Source organism: Sebastes fasciatus, chromosome 16, assembly GCF_043250625.1.
Source record: "Sebastes fasciatus isolate fSebFas1 chromosome 16, fSebFas1.pri, whole genome shotgun sequence".
NCBI lineage: Eukaryota > Metazoa > Chordata > Actinopteri > Perciformes > Sebastidae > Sebastes > Sebastes fasciatus.
The window spans coordinates 32,434,319-32,457,551 of NC_133810.1; the positions used below are offsets into that span (position 1 = coordinate 32,434,319).

At 43.1% G+C, this 23,233-nt stretch overlaps 1 protein-coding gene across 2 annotated transcripts in view; it reads left to right on the plus strand.

The window, feature by feature from the left end:
- hlcs (holocarboxylase synthetase (biotin-(proprionyl-CoA-carboxylase (ATP-hydrolysing)) ligase)) overlaps positions 1-22,137 on the plus strand; it is a 28,785-nt gene extending 6,648 nt beyond the window's left edge. For both annotated transcript variants that reach the window (XM_074610799.1, XM_074610798.1), the window contains 5 exons: positions 5,915-6,195; positions 20,434-20,501; positions 20,665-20,825; positions 21,642-21,756; positions 21,890-22,137. In XM_074610799.1, the coding sequence (XP_074466900.1) occupies positions 5,915-6,195; positions 20,434-20,501; positions 20,665-20,825; positions 21,642-21,756; positions 21,890-22,107 (843 nt within the window). In that variant the 3' untranslated portion in view covers positions 22,108-22,137. The remainder of the gene's footprint in view (positions 1-5,914; positions 6,196-20,433; positions 20,502-20,664; positions 20,826-21,641; positions 21,757-21,889) is intronic.
- The last annotated feature ends 1,096 nt before the right edge of the window (positions 22,138-23,233 follow it).

Consider the following 23,233-nt stretch of genomic DNA (forward strand, 5'->3'; position numbering starts at 1 on the left):
AGCAGTCTGATTCATAGAAAACCCAAAGAATAGTTCTGAATGATTGATAGTGTATTTTATATAACTAATCTGAATTCATAGCTTTATACTTTCATCTCATTTCATGGTTTATTTGATGGGGACAGATATCTGATGCATCGTAGTGCTTATAGCCGATGCTAGTTTGCAACGCCTGTCCCTATAAAGGCTTTTGAGAAAATAAGAACTATTGTGTGACTTTGGTGAATCTGAACAACAATAATCACACAATAACACAAACTAACTAACCGATGGAGGCAGCGGGGGAACAGACACTTCCATCCTACCAGGTCAAACCTCATTATCACTAGATGGACATAACGGCTTGTCAGGAATAGTGTGGTCGTCTTGATGAAGCATGTTCTGCAGAAGGACCACTAGGGGGAGTCGGAGCTCCAGGTTCCTGAGAGTCAGGACTCAATGACCTGAATGTTCTTCAGAGGCCTCTGCTTCCTCTGGCTGGTATCGGTGGAGAGAGAGCTCAGAGCTCAGAGCCTCCCTCAACAAGCACACTAGTATTACATTAATGCTGGTGGAGCTAGCAGGAGTATTGTAGTAGTAGTTCTTGTCTTCATTGTTGTATATTTGGATTGCTGTGTGACCTTTAACCCTGCTGCCCCAGCCACTCCCCCCCCACCCCGACCCAGTCCCAACAAGAAGCAGGCTTATGGAAATGGGGGTCTGCTGCAGAATTGTTACCAGATTGTAGTGTTGGGTTGAGGAGGAGGAGGAGGAGGAGAGCTGGTAGCTGTGTACCTCTGAGCTCCCAGTGAACGACGCTCAGAGTTCTTCCAGTAGCTTTCATTCAGTCCTCAAGTTGTTTTTGTCCCGTGGTCGTGTGAGTGGGGGAGGTTTCCATCGCTGCTCGCTCTCAGCAGGTTGGAAGCTCTTTACCTGAATAAGCAGAATTTTACAGATTCCCATTCATGTGCTAAATATAAATCATATTCTCACTTTGAAGTCAACACATCTGGAGCTCAGGATGTCCTCTCTGCTGCTCTAATAACTGTGAATGTCACCTTGGGCTCCGAGAAGTTATGATGGACTGAAGCTATTGGAACACTTAGTCGACCTAATTATTAAAAATACATTCAATTAAAAATAATCCACAGATTAACTGATAATGATTTAGTTTTTTAGATGCAGACATAAATTGTTGTTACTATTTAATAAATTGTATTTTGCTGAAATTACTCACATGATTCTCTCGTCCAAGTGAAACTCAGGCCTCAGTGTTTTTTATATATATATATATATATATATATAATATATGACCTCCAGTTATTGGTCTGGAGGTCAGAGGTCAAGGGACCCCTTTGAACATGGACATGACAGTTTCTCCTCTCCAACATTTAGTGCAAGTTTGGAGCGTTATTTAACCTCCTTCATGACCAGCTAGTCTGACATGGTTGGTACCGATGGATTCATCAGGTTCTCTAGTTTACTATGAAACCATTAGTAGTAGTAGTAGTAGTAGCAGTAGTAGTAGTAGTGGTAGTAGTAGTAGTAGTAGTAGCAGTAGTAGTAGTAGTAGTAGCAGTAGTAGTGGTAGTAGTAGTTGTAGCAGTAGTAGTAGTAGTAGTAGTAGCAGTAGTAGTAGCAGTAGTAGTAGCAGTAGTAGTGGTAGTAGTAGTTGTAGCAGTAGTAGTAGTAGTAGTAGTAGCAGTAGTAGTAGCAGTAGTAGTAGCAGTAGTAGTAGTAGTAGTAGTAGTTGTAGCAGTAGTAGTAGTAGTAGTAGTAGTAGCAGTAGTAGTAGCAGTAGTAGTAGTAGTAGTAGTAGTGGTAGTGGTAGTAGTAGTAGTGGTAGTAGTAGTAGTAGTAGTGGTAGTGGTAGTAGTAGTAGTAGTAGTAGTAGCAGTAGTAGTAGTGGTAGTAGTAGTCTGACCTGGTTGGTACCGATGGATTCATCAGGTTCTGTAGTTTCAGACGATACCAGGATATCTTCCCTGTAGTTTTAAAAGTGATCCGCTACGACCTCCGACAGATCGATTGTGTTAATGCATTAAAGAAATCAGTGGCGTTAAAAGAAATAGTCGTTAAGGTGTTATTAGTGCGTTAACTCTGACAGCCCTGATATACATATACACCAGTCAGTGGTGTAGTTTTAAAGCTGTGGGGGGGTTAAGGTAACATCACTAGAGTACTACACCACCTCCGGGCCGCTGCAGCAGCTGTAAGGTGGAGACACTCGGCCGTAGTCAGTCTGGTAGCAGGACTCGTTGCAGGTGATGAAAAGCACACACTAATGCATTCAGTGTGGTGGTGATCAGCGCGGCTGACTTCCATCAGCGCTCACTGGGTGTTCCTGTTCTCTGCCATGAGCTGGAAAATCACCACTTCCCTCTGTCTGGAAACGAAGTGGGCTCTTGAGTTGACTGGAATCAGGACTGGAATATAACTTACTATTATAGGATTCAGAGGCTTACTGTGTGTCAGCGCGGGTTGGAGCGTCCTCGTTGATAGATGTTACAGTTAGTAATAGACAGTAAGACGTGCGTCCCTATGGAAGTCCAGTGTTTCTGTTTAGGCCCGTCATTAGGCCCTGCAGTGAGCTGTCATAGATCTAATGACATCTACTCTAGCCCTGACCTAACTTACCTTTAAGCTGCCTTTAACTCCTTCTCCCAGGCTAAGAGGAGACACCCCGCTGCCTTTAACTCCTTCTCCCAGGCTAAGAGGAGACACCTCGCTGCCTTATATCTCTACATTGCATCTGTTAAGGCTAAACTGCCATGGCCCTCTCAGATCCCTCCTGATCTCCTGCAGCTCCACCAGGCTCTCTAACACTTACTAGCTGTCACCTGGTTGGCTGTCTGATGGACCCGACCCTCAACATGAAGCCGTGGCCACAGAGAGCAGAGAGATAGAACAGATAGCAGGACTCCCAGGAAGGGAAATACAGTGTCAGAATATAAATACAATAACTGAGGGTTTCTGAACATGTTGTTACTACTACTACTATTATCCCATATTACAAATCAATGAGCAGAACGATTTTTATGGAGGACGGAACCTGCCAAAAAATAAATAAATAAATAATTAGATAAATAAATAAATAAATGTCATTAAATGTAGCAAAAATAATATTAAAAATAAATGTAGCCATTAATTAATTGATACAATTTGACATAAATTGATATTTCTGTTTTAATTTTCTTCTTAATTTATTGATCTTTGTATTAATTCCCTTAAATATTAAAATATTTTTTATAAATACATAAATAAAAGGGGAATTTGAAACAGAAGAGTAAATAAATATGGGAATTAATACAAAGATAAATAAATAAAGAAGCAAATTAAAACTGTATTATTAATTAATGGCTACATTTATTTAGAATTATTTTTGCTACATTTACTGAGTCATTTATTGATTGATTGATTTATGATTCTGGCAGGTTCTGTCCTCCGTATATTGTAAGGAACTACTGGATGTTTATGTGGGGTCACTGTTGAGCTCCACTGTTGCTGCAGAAAGACAGACGGTGTGTGAGAGAGACACTGAGCGGCTGTGAGTCCAGCAGTAGGATGGAAACCTTCTCCAGGACACACTGAAGCATTCAGGTTGACTGGACATGAAGAAGGAGAGTACGTGGTCGTGTCCAGAGAGAAGTCCTGATTACATTCCCTGCTCTCTCTCTCCCCACATTCTCTGTCTCTTCCCACTATCACTATCAGATAAAGGCATGAAACGAGCCACTCAAACGTTAACGTGGAGAACAGTACATTACTGTGTGTGGCTCAGAGGGGCGCTGGTTCTGCTGTTAATACAGTAAGTTCTGTTAAAACAATCCTCATCGTGTCCCAGACTGTCAGAGACGTGTGACACCGGGACCGATCCGTCAGGCTCAGCCAATCAGACGGATGGCTCGTCCACACGGAGTGTCAGTATGGTCCTGAGTGCAGATCAGATCCTGTTCTGTCTCGTGAGGATGACTTCATGTTAACGTCAAATCAAATTAAATGAAATCAGCTTTTATTTATACGGAACCTTTCAGGCAGAATAAAGTGCTTTATGACATCACATGGAGTTACGGACAGCGAGGGAATCACGTCTAATAGGAGAGGTGAAGGATGTTCATATTCACCTCAGAAAGACCAGAGTAAACATGAAGACAACATGTTGTGTGTGTTAAGGACACAGGAGAGGAGGCTGATTGATGAGAAGTGACTGGAACAGAGCAGACTGGGACTGCTGCCTAATTACACCATGTCATTGATTAGCCTCACACACTGATTAACTCATTCAGCACCTTGGTTTCAAACGGAAAATCCATCAAGTGCAACTCTTATTCTGGACAGCTGATGTGAATATATGAAATGTCTTTCTAGAAGCTTGGATTGAGAGCTGGTGCCTGATATGAACACGCCGTTAACCCAGTTAAATATGTGTCTATACGCTGTGGCTTCAGGAGACCTGTGATTATTCCTCTGTCAATAACTGGACGCCTTTATTTAACCCTCCAGGCGGAGCTCTTACTTTAATGTTATACCAATAACAGAACATTCTGCTGCGTCAATGAGGATTCATCTCTGTGCATCCCTTTAAAAACGTTGCTCTGATGTCCTCAGAGGACAAAACATCCACGTCAGAGATCTTTTAAACAACATCAATCCTGATCAGAACTACCCAGTATTCATTCATTCATTATCAGAATTTAACCCTTTAAATGGTAGTTTGTTTACAAAATGCCACTGTTGTTGTTGTTGTTGTTGTTGTTGTTGTTGTTTTTTAATGAAAAAAAGACTAAAATGTAATTATGTTCTGGATATAAATTGCTAGGGGGGATTTTTATTTGTATTTTTTCGATGGATTGCAAATTAATTACACATTATTTTATATGTTCAAAATTATTTAATACTATTAATACGAGTATTTAATACTCAAATATGCTGCTTTATGTAAATGTATGTATATATTTATTATTGTAAATCAATGAACAACACAGATCAATAACAGATATTGATCCAGAAACCCTCACAGGTTCTGCATTTAGCATAAAACAATATGCTCCAATCATAACATGGCAAACTGCAGCCCAACAGGCAACAACAGCTGTCAGTGTGTCAGTGTGCTGACTTGACTATGACTTGCCCCAAACTGCATGTGATGATCATAAAGTGGGCATGTCTGTAAAGGGGAGACTCGTGGGTACCCATAGAACCCATTTACATTCACACATCTGGAGGTCAGAGGTCAAGGGACCCCTTTGAACATGGACATGACAGTTTGGAGCGTTATTTAACCTCCTTCATGACCAGCTAGTCTGACATGGTTGGTACCGATGGATTCATCAGGTTTGCTAGTTTACTATGATACCAGTATGTTCACGCTGGCTTTAAAGCTGAGCCTGTTAAATCCTCCGAAAGATCGTTTGCGTTAATGCGTTAAAGAAATTAGTGACGTTAAACAGTCACACTTGCCAGAATGTATGCCGTATGCTTTAACACAGCCAGAATGATCAGACAATTAAAAAACTAAAAATGTCCCTAATGAGGCATCTTAAGGGTTAAAGCATAAATATCGTATTCCTCTCTGACACAGAGTTTCTTGTTGTCCAAAAGCTATTAGAAATACATACATACAGTAAGTAAGCCAGACTACTCCGCTGGGTGACATGGTCCTTTACTACCATGAACACTGAAACTAAACTATATAATCACACAGATGTACGTCTTCAGTAGAAACAACAGGCTTGAGGTGAGAGCCACAGAGGGAGGAAGTCAGAAACACTGATGTTCCCAGCCCAAGTTAAACTAAGTTTTACTGCCTCAGCACATTTACTGTGTATATTGTAACTTTTTTAAAAAGTAACAGAGCATGTGCATTCGGCTGCAGACGTGTGTCTCGGCTGCAGAACTAACTGATGGTGTCATTGTCCTCCTCTGCTCCTCACAGGAGGCCAAGGCCAGCTTTGTGAAGTGGCTGCAGACGCGTGTAGATCAGAGCGGGCTCCTCACGTTGTCCAAGGCCTCTCTCATGATGGTCACCTGTTCTGAGCTCCAGGACGGTCCCTCGCTACCCGACGGCTCTCTGGCCCTGGTCACCAACTCCTCAGAGTCCCAGAGCTGGGCTCAGTTCAGCATGGAGACCTACAGCGAGAACCTGAAGACCAGCCTCCTGGGCCACACCCTGCTGTACGCCGAGGTCGTCACGTCTACCATGGACCTGCTACAAGGGTAACACATGTTCCTCTGAGCCTGGTTAATGTTTGAAATGTACACTGAGGCTGGCAGTAGCGTGTTCTCACAGGCAAAATGGCGTCTTTGTGACCGAACAGACATGCAACACTTGGTTTTGATTGCTGCAATGTGCACAGGCTAGCCAGCTGTAACCTTACACAGCGCCTTTCATCCCTCTGAAGCACCGTTCCCTGCAGCTAGTCACATGAACTAGTTCAGCTTACTCCCAGTAGTTAGATTAGATTGTTCAGAGCCCCCAGAGTCCAGATGATAGTTGTATATCATGTGCTCACTAGATGCTGTATGGATCTTAGGATCACAAGAACAAAAGGCACATTTGAAGATGTATGACTTTTATCTGTCGCTGCAGCACTGAGGCCAACTGGAATAATAATAATCCAGCAGTAGCCTCGGACAATCCCCACACATTCACCTACTGCTGACACATTAAGGTGTGCTGTTTATACCAGCAACATATCTCTTAGTTTTATTACTTAGAAAACATCCCAAAATACTGTCCTCAGTTTGAAGAGTTGGTCAAATATGATATAAGTGCATGTTTGTTTTGCTCTGACTGGACTCGTGTTGAGGTTTTTATATCAGCCTGTAGCCTCCCAGCGGTGTTCCTCGTGTATTCAAGGCCGGACGTTCACATTTAGGTCAAGTACTTATATTTTAGCATGAAAATACTGTTTTCCTCAAACCCCTCTGAAAACATGTTCCCACGTGACCTGATGTAGATTTCTGCATCGTGACGAAGCTACGTATATATACTGTATACATAGACTGAATCCTTATCCAGAGGCAGTGTGTATTAATACGGTAACTCCCAGTTTGAAGAATCAGACAGGAGTACCGGCAGGAAGCGAAGCGATGTTCTGCTGCTGTGGACGCCACGTTAGTTCAGATCAGAACGTCACACAATGACATAAACAGACTAACCGATGAATGCAGCGGTAGACCAGCACCGGGCTCTGAGAGGTTCTGGGTATACGTGATACCAACATGATAACGACGTGATACCGACGAAATGCCGACGTGATGCCGACGTAATGCCGACGTGATGCCGACGTGATACCGACGTGTCGCCGACATGATGCCGACGTGATACCGACGTGTCACCGACATGATGCCGACGTGATGCCAGCGTGATGCCGATGTGATGCTGACGTGATGCCGACGTGATGCCGGCGTGATACCGACGTGATGCCGACGTGATACCGACATGATACCGACAGCTTTTGAATAGATTAACAAATAAACCTCCCCCCCGTGCAGGAGACAGACCAGCAACCTCCTGATCTGAAATATTCTGTTACACGTGCACGCACACACACAGGCATGTTAAGTGTGTAGTGTTTGAAGGATCACAAGCATGTGCACGCACCATCTTAACCACCACCAACAAAATAAATTAGGAGTGGCACATTGCATCACTAAAATACAAAACAATCCGTTCAGTCAGCCAGACCGTGTAGAATATAGATTAGTATATGAATGTAGAATATGAACAGCATTAATGTTTGACCTCAACAATACTAAGAAGAATGAGCAGAACGCCGTCGGCTTATTACACCGCCGTGATTAAAAGGCTGCGTTGGATATGAATATGTTGAATGAGAAGACAATAAGGAAATACTAAACATGATGTCAGGAGCTTTCAGATGCTCATTAATGAGTCAATAAAAGTGGCTCCATGGTAACCGATGAGAATGAAGCTGACACCAGCCGGGTGGAGGAAAGAAAAGATAGCGATACAGCATAAAGTGTGTGTGGGTGCGTGTGTGGGAGGGTAGACGGGCTGGAACTCATTTAATGCCTAAGTGACCTCACTGCAGCGAAGGCAAGTTGCACCTAATAGACTTCTTTGTCTGCATCCACACGTGAGTAAAAGTGGCTGTTGAGCGGGTCGATCCGGCGGCAGGTGGGAGCAATTAAAACTGTCATAAAGTTTGAAAAATGGATTGTGGAGCAGCACTGAGCTGATTGGAACAGACAGTGTTGTCATTAAGGTTATACAGAAACTAATGCGGGGTGAGCGAGCGGGCCGTAGAACCCCAAACCTGCTGCTGCAGTTTGATTTCACTGCTAATGTTTGAGTTTCCAGATGTCCCTCTGGAGCCGCCCTGATTAATGTTATTATTAAGGAATGTCTGTTTTATTTCTGAGGGCCTGTGTGTTTATTAAGTATTCAGTATGATACGGAATATATTCACAGAAAATCAGCCTCTTGTGTTTGAGTTGAGGGTTTTAAAGAGTTTTATAGGAATGCTAGTGGGAGCTAACGGAGAGCTGTTGCTCAGCTCACTGATCACTGATGCTGCGCTGTTATTAAAACCATCAGCAGTTAAACAGGGTTTCAGTGAGGACACAGACGAACCACAGACTGGATTAAAGGAGCACACTTTTACACTTTGATAATGCTCTCTGTGGCTCTGGAAGAGCTTTGTCCAGTCTGAGTCACTTAACTCAATTCAAGCTCGGAGAATACAAATGAGCACCAGAAAGCTGCGCTGCAGGATCCACGTTAAATATCAAAATCAAATAAAGGCATATCATTTATTTTGTTCTGCAACACGGCCTCACAGCAGTTTGTGAAATAGTCACACCATTTAATCTATTTGATTCTTGTACATAAGACACACATTTCACCGCTGTAATTTATTAAAACAATGTTCACGTAACTTCTTGTAAAATAATTAGTGAACTGTTCGTCATAACTTTTTTATTTATTTGTGAACAAATATAATTAATGAAACATTATTTAAATGTTTTCTGAATCTGCTCTTTTAGAGCAAACATTTCATCAGAAGAATTAAATGTTCAGACGAAGGCTGTGATACATGTAAATAATAAAATAATCATTTAACTAGTAATAGTAATAATAATAATAATGGTCCAAAATGATGTAAAATGCATAATTTTAATTCAAAAACCTTCAAATCTTCTTAAACATATCTCCTAATACCTTTTATTCAGTGTATACATCCAGAATGTGTGTCTGTATAACATGTAGGAGCATCCTGACTAAAACCTGACTGAGACCCGGCTGTACTGTAGCCTACAAACAACACAGGAAAGCACTTCAACTATTAACACTAAACACACCACCTTAACCCTAAACTGATCCAGTGTGAGTATTATCGGAGTACCAATCAGATCTGAGAGGTTCTCCAGAGCAGAGGGGTCCTTTAGCCGAGCGTCGCTACTCATTCATGTGAATGACTTGGGAATTCCTATTTGAATTAAAGGTGTCATTTTCTCTGTGGTTATTTCTCCATCTACAGTACAGGCTATATATATATATTATATTATAATATTATAACATTCACACCCTCTTAGAGTAGAGGTAGTAGAGTTAGTAGTGGTGGTTGTTGACGCTGGCCTTGGTGATAACCAGACCCCAGACCTTTATTACTGTTAAGGTTCCTGAGCAGGTTAATAGAATAGTATCTCATCAAACAGTCAAACAGATGATGAATTTCAGACGAGTCAGTTATTAGAGTCCTTTGTCATGACACTGAATGAGGCTTATCTCCTGTGTGGAGTCTAAAGAAAGGATAGAGAGGGCCTAATAGGCAGAGAGGGAATGGGTCTGAAGGCGACGCGGCTGCAGGTCGACAGCGAGGAGCTGATGAAAACACAGGTTGAGCCGCCTGAGTGCAGAGAGGCTCCGAGCTGAGGCTGAATGGCTGGCAGGCCGTGTGTTTGTCCAGGGTATTAATGCTTTGTTTGGCACGGAGCGGCTAATAATAGCCGGTACTGAGACACAGGATAGTGTTCTCACAAGGTCACACCCTGCTGGAATCTCAATGCTCTCTAGTGAGCAGCTTCACACTCAGCAGTCCTTTAGACACACTGATGTCTCTGTCACACGGACCAGTTCAACCGCTGGTACCGGGGGGCCGCTATAGTGGATATGAACTGGAAAAACAAAGTTCGGAAACTTGAGTTTGGTGGATTATTTCTCTGTTGTATCAATGCTAATGGTCATTGTATTCTACATGGTTGGAAGCCTGTTTATTTACCTTCACAATGATGTCCATCTTGTAAGGATCATGCATTTGTGGGATGAGCAGCACAGCTGATTATGTGGGGAGCGCCCAGGAAAAACTCCTGCCTAACAGTCTCAACATAATATATATTTCATTCTTGATTGATTAACTGTCATCACAGTTTGTTAGAGTCCAAAATGTTTTGTCTTAAACACGTCTGAAATTAGCTTCTGTTGTCCATCCAGCAGAAACATCCACTGTACCCGATGATCGATCCTCTTTAGAGACGCTGTGACCGGGAACTGTTCTGAACGATTAATGGATTATCAGAACAGTTGACTTAATAATAATTGATTGATCAACTAGTATTGGTGTGAGTGAGTGTGTGTGTGTTTGGTTAAGGGCAGTTAACAGCGTGGAAGTGTTTATTTGTGAGACGACGGGGCTTTTCTAACACCACTTGGCCGGTCCAGAGAGCATAATGATTCTCTTCCTGCTCTGCTGAACTCGATCCCTGCGCCTGGAGCAACACACTTCCTACTTGTTGACTTTCTCTTGTAAGAGCTTCAGGCTCAGACGTGAAAACCCAAGGGCCCACTTTCACTTTTGTATTCTTTCTTCCCCCCTTTTATTTTCCCCCGATGCATAAAGGAAGAGAAGCAGCGATGGATGTAAATGTAATTCTGATTATTTTCCATGCTGTCTGCACATTTGTAAGTTTTAGTTTGAAACCATGTGATAATAATGTGATAATGTCCCGGTTGCTGTGACTGAGCGTCACATAAACAGAATACAGTCATTTCAGTGTAACACCTTCATATGTTGGTAATCTGAATAGAAAACAACCCTCACAAAGGATTCTTCTACTTAAAGCTGTTCCAGTTGTTGAGCTAAAGCCGCGGCAATCACTGTTTGTTTTGACAAGCAATCCAATATCCAAACTGACACTGTATGGAATTAGAGTCCTGTTTCCTGTGAAACACTACAAACCACAGAACATGCATGGGGGGGGGGGGTTGGTGCACAGAAAATGGATTCCTCATAACTGTGGCAATAGGTTCGACCATAAAAATCAAATTGGCCCAATTGACCTTGCATGCTCCACCTGCAATTATAAAAGATTGTAAGCAGATGCCTAAACGTCGCCGTTTCTTCTTCTGGGGAACATGTGGTGCAGTGTTTGACTTGAACTTCTTCTGTCCAGTGGAAGGTATGTTATACTCTGGAGGAGCTCTGTGATGGTGAAGGGTCACGGAGTCCCATGAAGGGTCAACGGCATGCAGGTTTCACTTCAGCTTCACTAAGACTACAGCGACCTGTCAGCAGGGTGTTTATTCTCTTTAAATCCAGACACTACATTTAGTATGAGGAAGGAAACCTCTGTAGAGTCTGCTCTGATTGGTTTAGAGCATTACTAGCTAATACTAATGCACACCCTGTTATAAACTCAGGCTGGTCTCACACACTGCTCGTAGCTTTACAGAAGACAAGTAACGCACTACAAGTTGTGTCTATCCCACCAAATCAATTCATGTAATCACAAACCAGGTAGTATAACAGTGTTGAGCGCCGCGTAGGGAGGAGACCTTCACCAGGAGGACGGCGTTGGTGTACCACAAAACCAGAAGTCAACGGTGATTTATTCATCATGTAACTTAATTACTTCAGTAACGCCACTTCCGGAGTTATGTTAAGCCAAACCAGCATCTTTTCCTAAAGCTAACTAAGTAGTTTGTTGCCTAAACCTAATGAGGTTGTTTCCTGTGAAGACGGAAGTTTATTTTGAAAAGACTATGCATATAACGAGCAGACCTCGACACATGTTGCTGGACATTTGTAGGAAAACTAACAAAAAAGGAGGAATAATTGTCACAAAGAAATTATCCAGTGTCCAAAAGTGTTTGGTTTATTAACACAAATGAAAAGTCTTCATCTGGTAAAAAGGTGGGCGTTGAATGAATCCCCTAATAAAACATGTGAGCTTCAGAGTTAGAGAGATGCTGTTAGAAAGCTGACCAGCCTCCGCTCAGCTGGTGCAGCAGCGTCAGCAGGTCTAGTGATCTGGTGAACATCCCCTACAGTGGAGTGTTCATGTTTTCTGTGTTTTTAAATGAGTCTTCTGCTGCGTCCGAGCCGACACCGTACGACGGCCACGTCGGGCTGTAATCGGGCTGATGTGGTGTAGTCTGAACCAGCCGGTAGTCACGGACAAAGAGGTTGTTGACCAACATCTTTGTTAACGACATTAACACTACGGAGCTGAGGTTATTAAAAACAGACAACTAAATATAATGAGAGGCTGCTGACGTGTCCACCTCATCCTGCTGTATAGTGAGCTCAGTTCAGTTCATGAGACTAACGTTGCTGCACGACTCCTTCAGAATGAACAGAACTTTGTTTTCCTACTCGTATTGACATTACACCTTTTACAAATATGAAAGCTATCATTTATAACATGATCACTGCAAAGTCTTGTGCACTCTGTGGGCTCCAACGGTGCTCTCTTCTTCTGGTGTTTCCGCTCCCACAACTGGTGATTGCCGATATCCATAAATCTCCATTTGATGCTTCCCTTATTTGTGCAAAATTAAAACAGACTTTGATGAGACTATCTCCATCAGCAGTCAGTATTAATGCATCTACATCAGTGCTCGAAGTGGGCCGGTACTCACCGGTACTCACCGGTACTCACCGGTACTCACCGGTACTACCTGGTACGCAGTACCGACACTTCTACATTTTACCCCTTGGCGTACCGTGTCTTTTTCTTGCGTACTCTTAGCTGTTAGAGGCTGTGACGTGTCGTGCAGGAGCTCAATAAGAGGAGACTTTGGCCAGATAACCAGAGAAAGTGGACATTTTAAGGTGTGCAGTCAGTCTAATGGATGATTGTGTATTGCTGCCCAGAACCTCTGCCAGACCGGGCGGGCCTAGTCCAGACAGGCAATCAGCAAAGCAAGGTCATCCTCCGGTGCCTCAGCTGCCCCGTGGTAATGGAGCAGCCCTCTCTCATTGATCACTTCCAATAGTGCTATTTGGAAATGATAATTTCTGCTGTCCCTCAGTAAACAGGATTAGCTCAATTAATCACATTTACAGATTAGTTTGTCCTCTCTTATTGATCATCCCTTTGATGCCGCTGAATGATCAATGCAAACACGCTTATGCACGGCAAATCCTGTTTCAAAAATGAGCATCGACGGCAGAAATAATCTTTTAATCTGAGATATTTTAATCTGGGAAGTGAAAGGGTTTTTTGGGGGGAATGGTTTGGTGGATAAATGGCTTTCAGAAAAATGATATCTTAACTGACCACATGAAATGCAGCCGTTTAATGAGTTCACTTATGTATTTATTAGGAAATGTAATGGTGGAATGTGTTTCATTCAATCTTTACTGGATTAGAAGCTTTACATCTGTCTGTAATATAATGTAGGTCTCCTTTATGTCCACGGTGACAGGTTCTGTTTATCAGCTCTGTTTGAGGAGAATCACAGCAGAGCCTCCTCTCTCTTCTTTCTGTTGGCTGTCATCCGCCGGCCTAGTTTCTGTCTGTGAGTGTGCAGTGTGTGAGGAAGACGGTGACACGGCCGTAGCGTCTGATCTCGGGTCCTCCTCCACTCGGCTGGTGGCCGTTTATCCGCCTGACCTGCCGTATCTCGAAGGGTGACCCCTGTGGCTCAGCTGCCCCCTAAAACAAAGAGTCCTGAGCAGGGATTTAGAGGCCCATGCTCTTCCTCTGGGGACAATGCCTCCTCCCTCTCTCTGTCAAACAGGCTACTTGTATGTCTTTGTTCTGGTCTTGTTGGGATGAGTCGATGACAATAGTCTCAGAGTGATCTGAGGAGATGAGATGGATCTAACACCACAGAGAGTCCACGTTTTCTCTGTCAGGGTGCCTTCTCATCTCCTTGTTCTTTGTTCCTGTTGCACAGCTGCACGCTTCAGTACAAGTAGAGCTGCGAAGATTATTATTATTAACATGATTATCAGTTAATCGTTTGTTATTTATTAAGAAAAACTGACTAAAATTCTCTGGTTTCAGCTTCTCAGATCTTCTATCACTGTAAACTGAATCTCTTTGAGTGATTTCACCGTCACAAACATATTCACACTGTCAAAATAAAATCACAAGAGTCTTTCTAGAGTTGCGGTGCGCTCCGGGGATCTGGGTGGTTTAGTGTCAGGTGGTCATGAAACTCAGTCCAAGCTGTCTCCAGTCAGCCTTTCTCTCTTCTTGAGGTTCTAATAAAACCAAACAAGTTTAATTTTATCGTACCAACCAATAGCAGCGCTCTCTGCAGCCCCAGACGGGGTAGAAAGTAAACATGGAGGAACTGGTGGAGGTGTGGAGTGAACAAGAGTTCCTCTTTGACGTGCACTGTGTACAGAACCCTCCCACCCCCCAAAAATACAGCTTCCAGGAAGCTACGGTTTAATTCAAACACTGGTTTTACCATCATAAACTGGGAAAAACAAATTCGGAAACTTGTGTTTGGTGGATTATTTCTCTGTTGTTCCAATGCTAATGGTCATTGTATTCTACATGGTTGGAAAGCCTGTTTATTTACCTTCACAATGATGTCACACTTGTAAGGATCATGTATTTGTGGGATGAGCAGCACAGCTGATTATGTGGGGAGCGCCCAAGAACAATGTTCCAAAATGCTCTGCCAATGGTAAACAGTGTATTCTCATAAGGCTACCAGGAAGCCTGCAATGACTGCCCTTCACCGTCAGGCCCGTTGGCGCTGGTGTCTCCAACACAGACAATGGAACCTGAACATGTGGGGGAATGTCATGTTCAGTGATGAGTCCAGGTCTGCCAAAGTTGGATGGCAGGTCAAAGTATGGAGACGACGTGGAGAACGCTATGCTGATTGTTGAACCGATGGAGTAACAGCTTTTGGTGGGGGCAGTGTCATGGTGTGGAGCGGCATCTCCCTCACTGGTAAAACAAGGCTTGTCATCATTGAAGGCCATCTCAATGCAGGGAGATATCAGGATGAGATTCTGCAGCCAGTGGTGATCCCATACCTCCACAATCTGGCACCTAACTTCATCCTCCAAGATGACAACATGACAAATTACAATGCTGAAAGCACTGAATTACATCAGATCTAAAAATGTTATTATACCTCCGCGGCAACGGCGTGTCCGTCCTTCCGTCCGTAGGTCTCTCCGTCCGTTCGCGTGGCACACTTTCGTTTCCGGAGCAGAACTCAGAAACTATTTAACTTAGGAACTTCAACTTTGGTAGGATGGTTAACAGTGTGGTCTGGTTGTGTTTGGTGTGATGGTTAACAGTGTGGTCTGGTTGTGTTTGGTGTGATGGTTGACAGTGTGATCTAGTTGTGTTTGGTGTGATGGTTAACAGTGTGGTCTGGTTGTGTTTGGTGTGATGGTTAACAGTGTGGTCTGGTTGTGTTTGGTGTGATGGTTAACAGTGTGGTCTGGTTGTGTTTGGTGTGATGGTTAACAGTGTGGTCTGGTTGTGTTTGGTGTGATGGTTAACAGTGTGGTCTGGTTGTGTTTGGTGTGATGGTTAACAGTGTGGTCTGGTTGTGTTTGGTGTGATGGTTAACAGTGTGGTCTGGTTGTGTTTGGTGTGATGGTTAACAGTGTGGTCTGGTTGTGTTTGGTGTGATGGTTAACAGTGTGGTCTGGTTGTGTTTGGTGTGATGGTTAACAGTGTGGTCTGGTTGTGTTTGGTGTGATGGTTAACAGTGTGGTCTGGTTGTGTTTGGTGTGATGGTTAACAGTGTGGTCTGGTTGTGTTTGGTGTGATGGTTGACAGTGTGGTCTGGTTGTGTTTGGTGTGATGGTTAACAGTGTGGTCTGGTTGTGTTTGGTAGGATGGTTAACAGTGTAGTCTAGTTGTGGCAGGTAGAGAAACTGAAACTGTGATGAGCATTTTTCACGATTCTGTGACGTATAAGTTTGACTAACTTGGAGGTTTGTTCTCAGCCTGTCTGACTGCTTGTGTTTCACACATCTGTCATATCAGTGGGTTGTCAGTGAGTCCAGAGAAATGTGTATCTCTAATATCACCGGCGCTGTTTCCGTCTGGACAGTTGCTTATTTGATCATCTTGCACATTAAGGAATGCACAATCCATAAAGAGGATGATTGTTGATGATATTATTAGTGACAGGATCGGATCAGAAGAACTGAGCATCTTAGTGTTTTGTAGTGTAGATGTAGAATTGATTCTCACACGTTGAATGTGTGGTCTCCCCACGTCGTGCAGACAGTACTGAGATATCAGCGGAGGTGGTCAGCAGCAGTGGACTCACTTGTCTCGTTAGGTCCAGCTATTCTTATATAAAGCTCATTTCTGAAGCTTGAGGACTCAGGAGAGCCAGCTGGGCCCCCGGTCTAGTTCTCCGTGGGAGTTGATTGTTGGCAGAGACCCGTCAGTCACGGATCGGGCTGATTCTCCGGTGGTCCTGCCAAACAGCAGCATCCCCCAGTTCCAACCTCAACAGGGACTAACCAGCTCCTAACCAGCCTCACCCTCAGCAGGGTCATGCTCCAGCTAATACGCCATACATTAAGGTCTCACACGGTCGGTGCTGGACTGAGTTTCACCCTCCTCTCAACTGTGTGTGTGTTTATCAACTCATATTCAAATATGGAAGTTCTAATATAAAGATCTGCACTCTACATCATCGCATTTCCCCAGTTCTCTGCATACGTAATGAGCTATTAATATTCAAGATGACTTCCTTCCATGTGAGGCTGAAGACGGTGGTTTTTTGACAGGCAGGGGTTTGTTTTTAAAATCTTTTTTTTAGTTTTCATTAGTGAGCACATGTTGGCAGTTACTTGGCTGCAGAAGAGCTTCACAAAACGTCCACTTTAATCAGCTTCAGTTAAGTGACCAAATTCCTGAAGCTGTGAGCTTTTTCTTTTAACATCCCCCACATGTTTTCATTTGCCCTCAGCTATACGCGCCTGGCTGACATATTTGCATAGATTAAAGGATCTGAGAAATAGTGTTGTTCTGAAATAACCACTCCACAGGTGGACTTAAAGGAGAGGTTCACATTTACAACAATAGTCAGGTGCCCGTCTCATTCCTCCTGTTCACACTGGCCATTAAAAGAGCCCTTCCTAACGGGCTTCAGCAGTCTGACTCATCAGATCAGCTGGGGATCTTCCACAGTTCTGGTCATTTTAGTATAAAGTTCCCTCTTTGCATTTCCCCGGTGTGTTCCCCTGTTGAGCAGCAGGAAGGGTTGCAATAAAAGGCAATCTAACTCGGATGGCTGTGTGTGTGACTCCCATCTCCTTCATTGTGAGGGCATTAGGAAGGTACATATGGGCATTAGGAAGGTACGTATTGTTACAGAGTGCTGCAGGAATAATGCTGCGCTGTAGACAACTCTGTTTGACCTCCCGAGTATTCCAAGTGAACGACGTCAAACATAAACTAAAACCATGGCTGACTGTTGACCCTTTGGAACCCTGACCCCATGATGACTCGTTGACTGACAGACCCATCATTTGCTTAATGAGACAGAAATGCATTAAGAAAAGAATACAGAAATAAGTAAGTTTTGGAAAATAAATAAGGGGTGAAATGCAAAGGGAAAATTGTGCAGAAATAAATAAATAAATACATTTTAAAAAATATATATAATAATATAATAAAGAATAAAAATAAGTGCAAAAATAAATAACAGAAAATAAATACAAAAATAAATAAATAATCTTTAAAATTAATAAAATTAATAAATTAATAAATAAAAGGGAAAATTGAAAAGAAGAGGAATTAATATAAATATAAATAAATGAAGAAGCAAATTAAAACAGAAATATCAATTTATGTCACATTTCATCAATTAATTAATGGCTACATTTATTTTTAATATTATTTTTGCTACATTTATTGACATTTATATATTTATTGCGTCATTTATTTATTAGTTGTTTTGGCGAGTTTACCTATAATTGAAATCTCAGCAGTGCAGCCTCAGTTTTTGTTCAGAGTAGATCACTTTCAGAGATGTTTACTGTAACCAGCTACCTGATAACGTTGGCCACATATTTTGACATCATTTACACTCAGAACAGGTTTTACTATGATGATAGTGTGTATTATTTTAATCAGTAAATGTCCCACTGGTGGATGTTGAAGCCTTTATGTGTCTTTAAAAAGGCGGTTGATAACAAGTGGTTAAATGAGACGACTGAACGTCACCACGCCGAGCACTAGTCCGCCGTTAGCTTCGTGGTGACGTGAAGTCATGTGACCGCGATGTAGCTTGTTTATACGTAGCCTAATGTTAGCTTTTTACTTCTGGCTTCCAAAATCATAATAGTGTTTTTTATTAATGGAGATTATCTTTCTGAACAAAACGTGTCTGTATCATAAACGTGTGTTTCCCAAAGAGATTATTATCTGCATTAATCCAAAACCCAATGGAACAATCCCATTGGAACCAGAGAGATGATCACTTCCTGTTAGTGGACGGAACCAGAGAGATGATCACTTCCTGTTAGTGGAGGGAACCAGAGAGATGATCACTTCCTGGTTGGCCTACTATACGTCATCCCTGCAGCGCTCTATAAGACAGTTGAGAGAAATAGTGAACCTGTCCTGCTCTTCATAATCATCTGTCCTTAACCTGCCTGAAGGCTTACAGTATAAACTCATACCTGATGTTGTCTGCAGCACAAAGTTAACAGCTCGTCACATCAACATTCCCTGAGCTCCGAGTCTAGATTGAGCTATCCATCTATCCCTTTGATAAACACTTCTTAGAGAAGTCTGTTACAAAGCTTCTATCTGGCCAGAGTTGGGGCACCCTCATCCTTAAGCTGATTTACCAGCAACCGTCTTTGCATCACAATAGCAGAAAGGCCCCGCTCGCTTGCTTTGGCAGCTCCACAATCTTTGTTCAGCAGCCAACGGAGGGCAGTTGCCTCGGGTCACTGGATCAGCTTTAATTGCATTTGGAGATGAGAGAATGTGCAAACATTTTCTCTTTGGTTTCTGGTAGTAACACAGCCCCCGGCTCTCAGTGCTGACTGACACACCGCGCTAAGAATTACAACCTTGCAGGATGATCGTGGCACTTTATAACTTTATAACAGAAACTTCATGAGCTGTAAGAGTGAACGTTTTAGTCAGTGACCATCTTCGCCGGCTTTAATGACAACTGTAGCTGACAGGTTGAGTTGGACAAACTAACTAAACTGTCTGGTGGATGCTGGTTGATGCTGGTTGATGTTGGTTGATGCTGGTTGATGCTGGTCGATGCTGGTTGATGCTGGTTGATGCTGGTCGATGCTGGTTGTTGCTGGTTGATGCTGGTTGATGTTGGTTGATGCTGGTTGATGCTGGTTGATGATGGTTGATACTGGTTGATGCTGGTTGATGTTGGTTGATACTGTGGATGCTGGTTGATGTTGGTTGATGCTGGTTGATGCTGGTTGATGTTGGTTGATGCTGGTTGATGCTGGTTGATGATGGTTGATGATGGTTGATACTGGTTGATGCTGGTTGATACTGTGGATGCTGGTTGATGTTGGTTGATGCTGGTTGATGCTGGTTGATGCTGGTTGATGATGGTTGATACTGTTTGATGCTGGTTGATACTGTGGATGCTGGTTGATGTTGGTTGATGCTGGTTGATGTTGGTTGATGCTGGTTGATGCTGGTTGATGCTGGTGGATGCTGGTTGATGTTGGTTGATGCTGGTTGATGTTGGTTGATGTTGGTTGATGCTGGTGGATGCTGGTTGATGTTGGTTGATGCTGGTTGATGTTGGTTGATGCTGGTTGATGCTGGTTGATGTTGGTTGATGTTGGTTGATGCTGGTTGATACTGGTGGATGCTGGTTGATGCTGGTTGATGCTGGTGGATACTGGTTGATGCTGGTTGATGCTGGTTGATGCTGGTTGATGCTGGTCGATGCTGGTTGATGCCGGTTGATGCTGGTGGATGCTGGTCGATACTGGTTGATGCCGGTTGATGCTGGTCGATACTGGTTGATGCTGGTTGATGCTGGTTGATGCTGGTTGATGCTGGTCGATACTGGTTGATGCCGGTTGATGCTGGTGGATGCTGGTCGATACTGGTTGATGTTGGTTGATGCTGGTTGATGCTGGTGGATGCTGGTTGATGCTGGTTGATGCTGGTTGATAGACAGTCATGTGATTAATGGCGATAACTATTTGAATGGATTGACCGCACTAGTTTTAACATGTCTGTTTTCATCATTCTTGTCAGGCTGACTCTGCACTTACCAAAGGATGTGGGTTTAATAGCGGTAGCTGCTCGACAGAGCCGGGGCAGAGGTGAGTGTAAACCTGCACACACAACATTCACACATCCCTTTAAATGTTTTAACATAGCAACGTTTCAGCTGCATTCTTGTTTGGTTTCATTCATCTTATTTGTCAGAAGTAAGTCAGAAGTGTTTGGTACCACTCATCGTCCCTGTGTCTGTGTCTGCTGCAGGTCGAGGTGGGAACGCCTGGCTCAGCCCTCCGGGTTGTGCCATGTTCACAGTGACGGTCCAGGTGGAGCAGAGCTCCAGACTCGGACAGAGGATTCCCTTCCTGCAGCATCTGGCTGCTCTGGCGGTGGTGGAGGCTGTTCGCACACTTCCTGGATATCAGGTATCAGCCTGCACACTTCCCTGTACGAGCTTCCTGGTAGAGGCGTCAGGCTCGTTGGAGACGAGCCGGGTCTGAGCAGAAGCGATCGCCGGCGATCGCCACACAATGCATGCTGGTTAGATTGACTGTCGCCTGATCAGAGAGCTGATTGGCTCTCAGTTTTGACAGCATACACCCACGTGTTGTAGAACCTTTCTGTGTGATTGTAATATTTAACACTAGATTGTAGATTATTAGTCTCATGTTGTGCAATGAAGGTTTCATCTGTTAACTAACACATCTTGTGTGTTTGATAATAATAATAATAATAATAATGAGTTATTGATGTAGCACTTATTATTATTATGAGTGCTCATTACAAAGTGCTTTACAAAGCAGACATAAACATAATGAAGGATAGAATCCAACGCCAGACTCACGCACATTCACACAGAGATTTACAAACTAATATAAATAAATGTGAACGTGGTCTGAAAACTACAAGTAGCCTACAGATCTAACAGGAAGTAACTTTCTGTGACTTCCTGTTGATGATCTGAAGGCCGCCGCTGTAAACTGTCCGACTTGACCGCAGCTTTTAGTCTCTGCCCCCCCGCTGCTGCTGCTGCCGCCTGATCTCGTTTACGTTCCAGTTCATCTCCAACGAGCCAGTCATCAGCCGACACATCCTCTGTGATCTGAATACGCCCTAAACATCATATATAGCTGTCCGGAGTAGCAAAATGTCCCATATATTAACAGTGATTGTATATTTAAGATCAGTGGTATTAGATGTTAATGATTGATGATGTTCTAAAATCGTTCATCCTTCGTCAGGACATAGACCTGCGGGTGAAGTGGCCCAACGACATCTACTACAGTAACCTGATGAAGCTCGGGGGGGTCCTGGTGACTTCCACTGTAATGGGATCAACGTTTCATCTGCTCATAGGTAACAACCTTTAACCCTTAATCACAGCTCATCACACTGACTGAGCCCTTCAGCCTTCAGCAGTATGTTATCCAACAGGCAGCAGAGATACAGTAGTGTAGTAATGTTAGTCTGAACATGCTGTGTCCTGCAGGCTGTGGGTTCAATGTGACAAACAGCAACCCCACGGTGTGCATCAACGACCTGATCCAGCAGCACAACCTGCAGCACGACAGCAGCCTGCAGCCGCTCAGCTGCTCTCAGCTCATCGGCCGCACCGTCAGCTGCCTGGAGGTCCTCATCGACAGCTTCCAACGGGGGGGCCCGGACGCCGTCCTGCCCACCTACTACAAGAGATGGCTTCACAGGTGAGCACCCCCGCTGGGCTTCACTTCTCATTTACAATCAGAAACCTGATTCAGCTGGTTTTAGTGGAGCTGTCAGTACTAGAGATCAGAGCTGCAGCCGCATTACTCCATCCATTCATCGAGTACTCGGACCAGAGATACTTTATTATTTAAGAGCAATAGTTCATATTAGGGCTTTTAAACGCCACTAATTTACACAACTTGTGATTTTGAGGTTGTAGCAGCTCAGTTTTAAAGCTAGAGTGAAGATACTGGTGTCGTAGTAAACTAGAGAACCTGATGAATCCATCGGTACCAACCATGTCACACTAGCTGGTCATGAAGGAGGTTAGATAACACTACGAAGTTACACTAAATTTTGGAGAGGAAAAACTGTCATGTCCATGTTCAAAGGGGTCCCTTGACCTCTGACCTCCAGATCAGTGAATGTAAATGGGTTCTATGGGTACCCACGATTGGAGCATATAGTTTTATGCTAAATGCAGTACCTGTGAGGGTTTCTGATCAATATCTGACATTGATTTGTGTTGTTCATTGATTTACAATAATAAATATATACATACATTTACATAAAGCAGCATATTAGTCCACTCCCATGTTGATAAGAGGATTAAATACTGGACTGATCTCCCTTTAAGGTTCATTTAGAACAGATAAAACATGTGTTATTAATTTGTGATTAATCCTGATTAAATATGGACAAACATGCAATTAATAGCGATTAAATATTGTAATTGATTGACAGCCCTAGTAAATATACAAACGAGAAAATTAGACGAGCATCTTAAAATGAACAAAAAAATGTTTTTCCATTTTAGAAAAATCAACATTTTTATTGCTTAATTTTCAACAATAATGTCAGAACTACTTTAAACCCAGCCAGTTCATTAAAGTGCCCTACTGCATTCTGGGTTTTAAATAAAACATTAAAGGTTCTGTTTGTAACTTCTTACACTCGTATAAATCATTTCGGTTTGGTGTTTCCTATGAGCGCTCGCATGTGTCTCCGCTGTTCAGACTCAGACTCCAACACAAACTCTAGTGAAGCACCAAAACCTCTTGGTTGTATCTAGTGAAGCTGTTAAACAGTGTTGGCCAGAGGTTTCCCGTGTCTTGTGAAGTGACGGGGC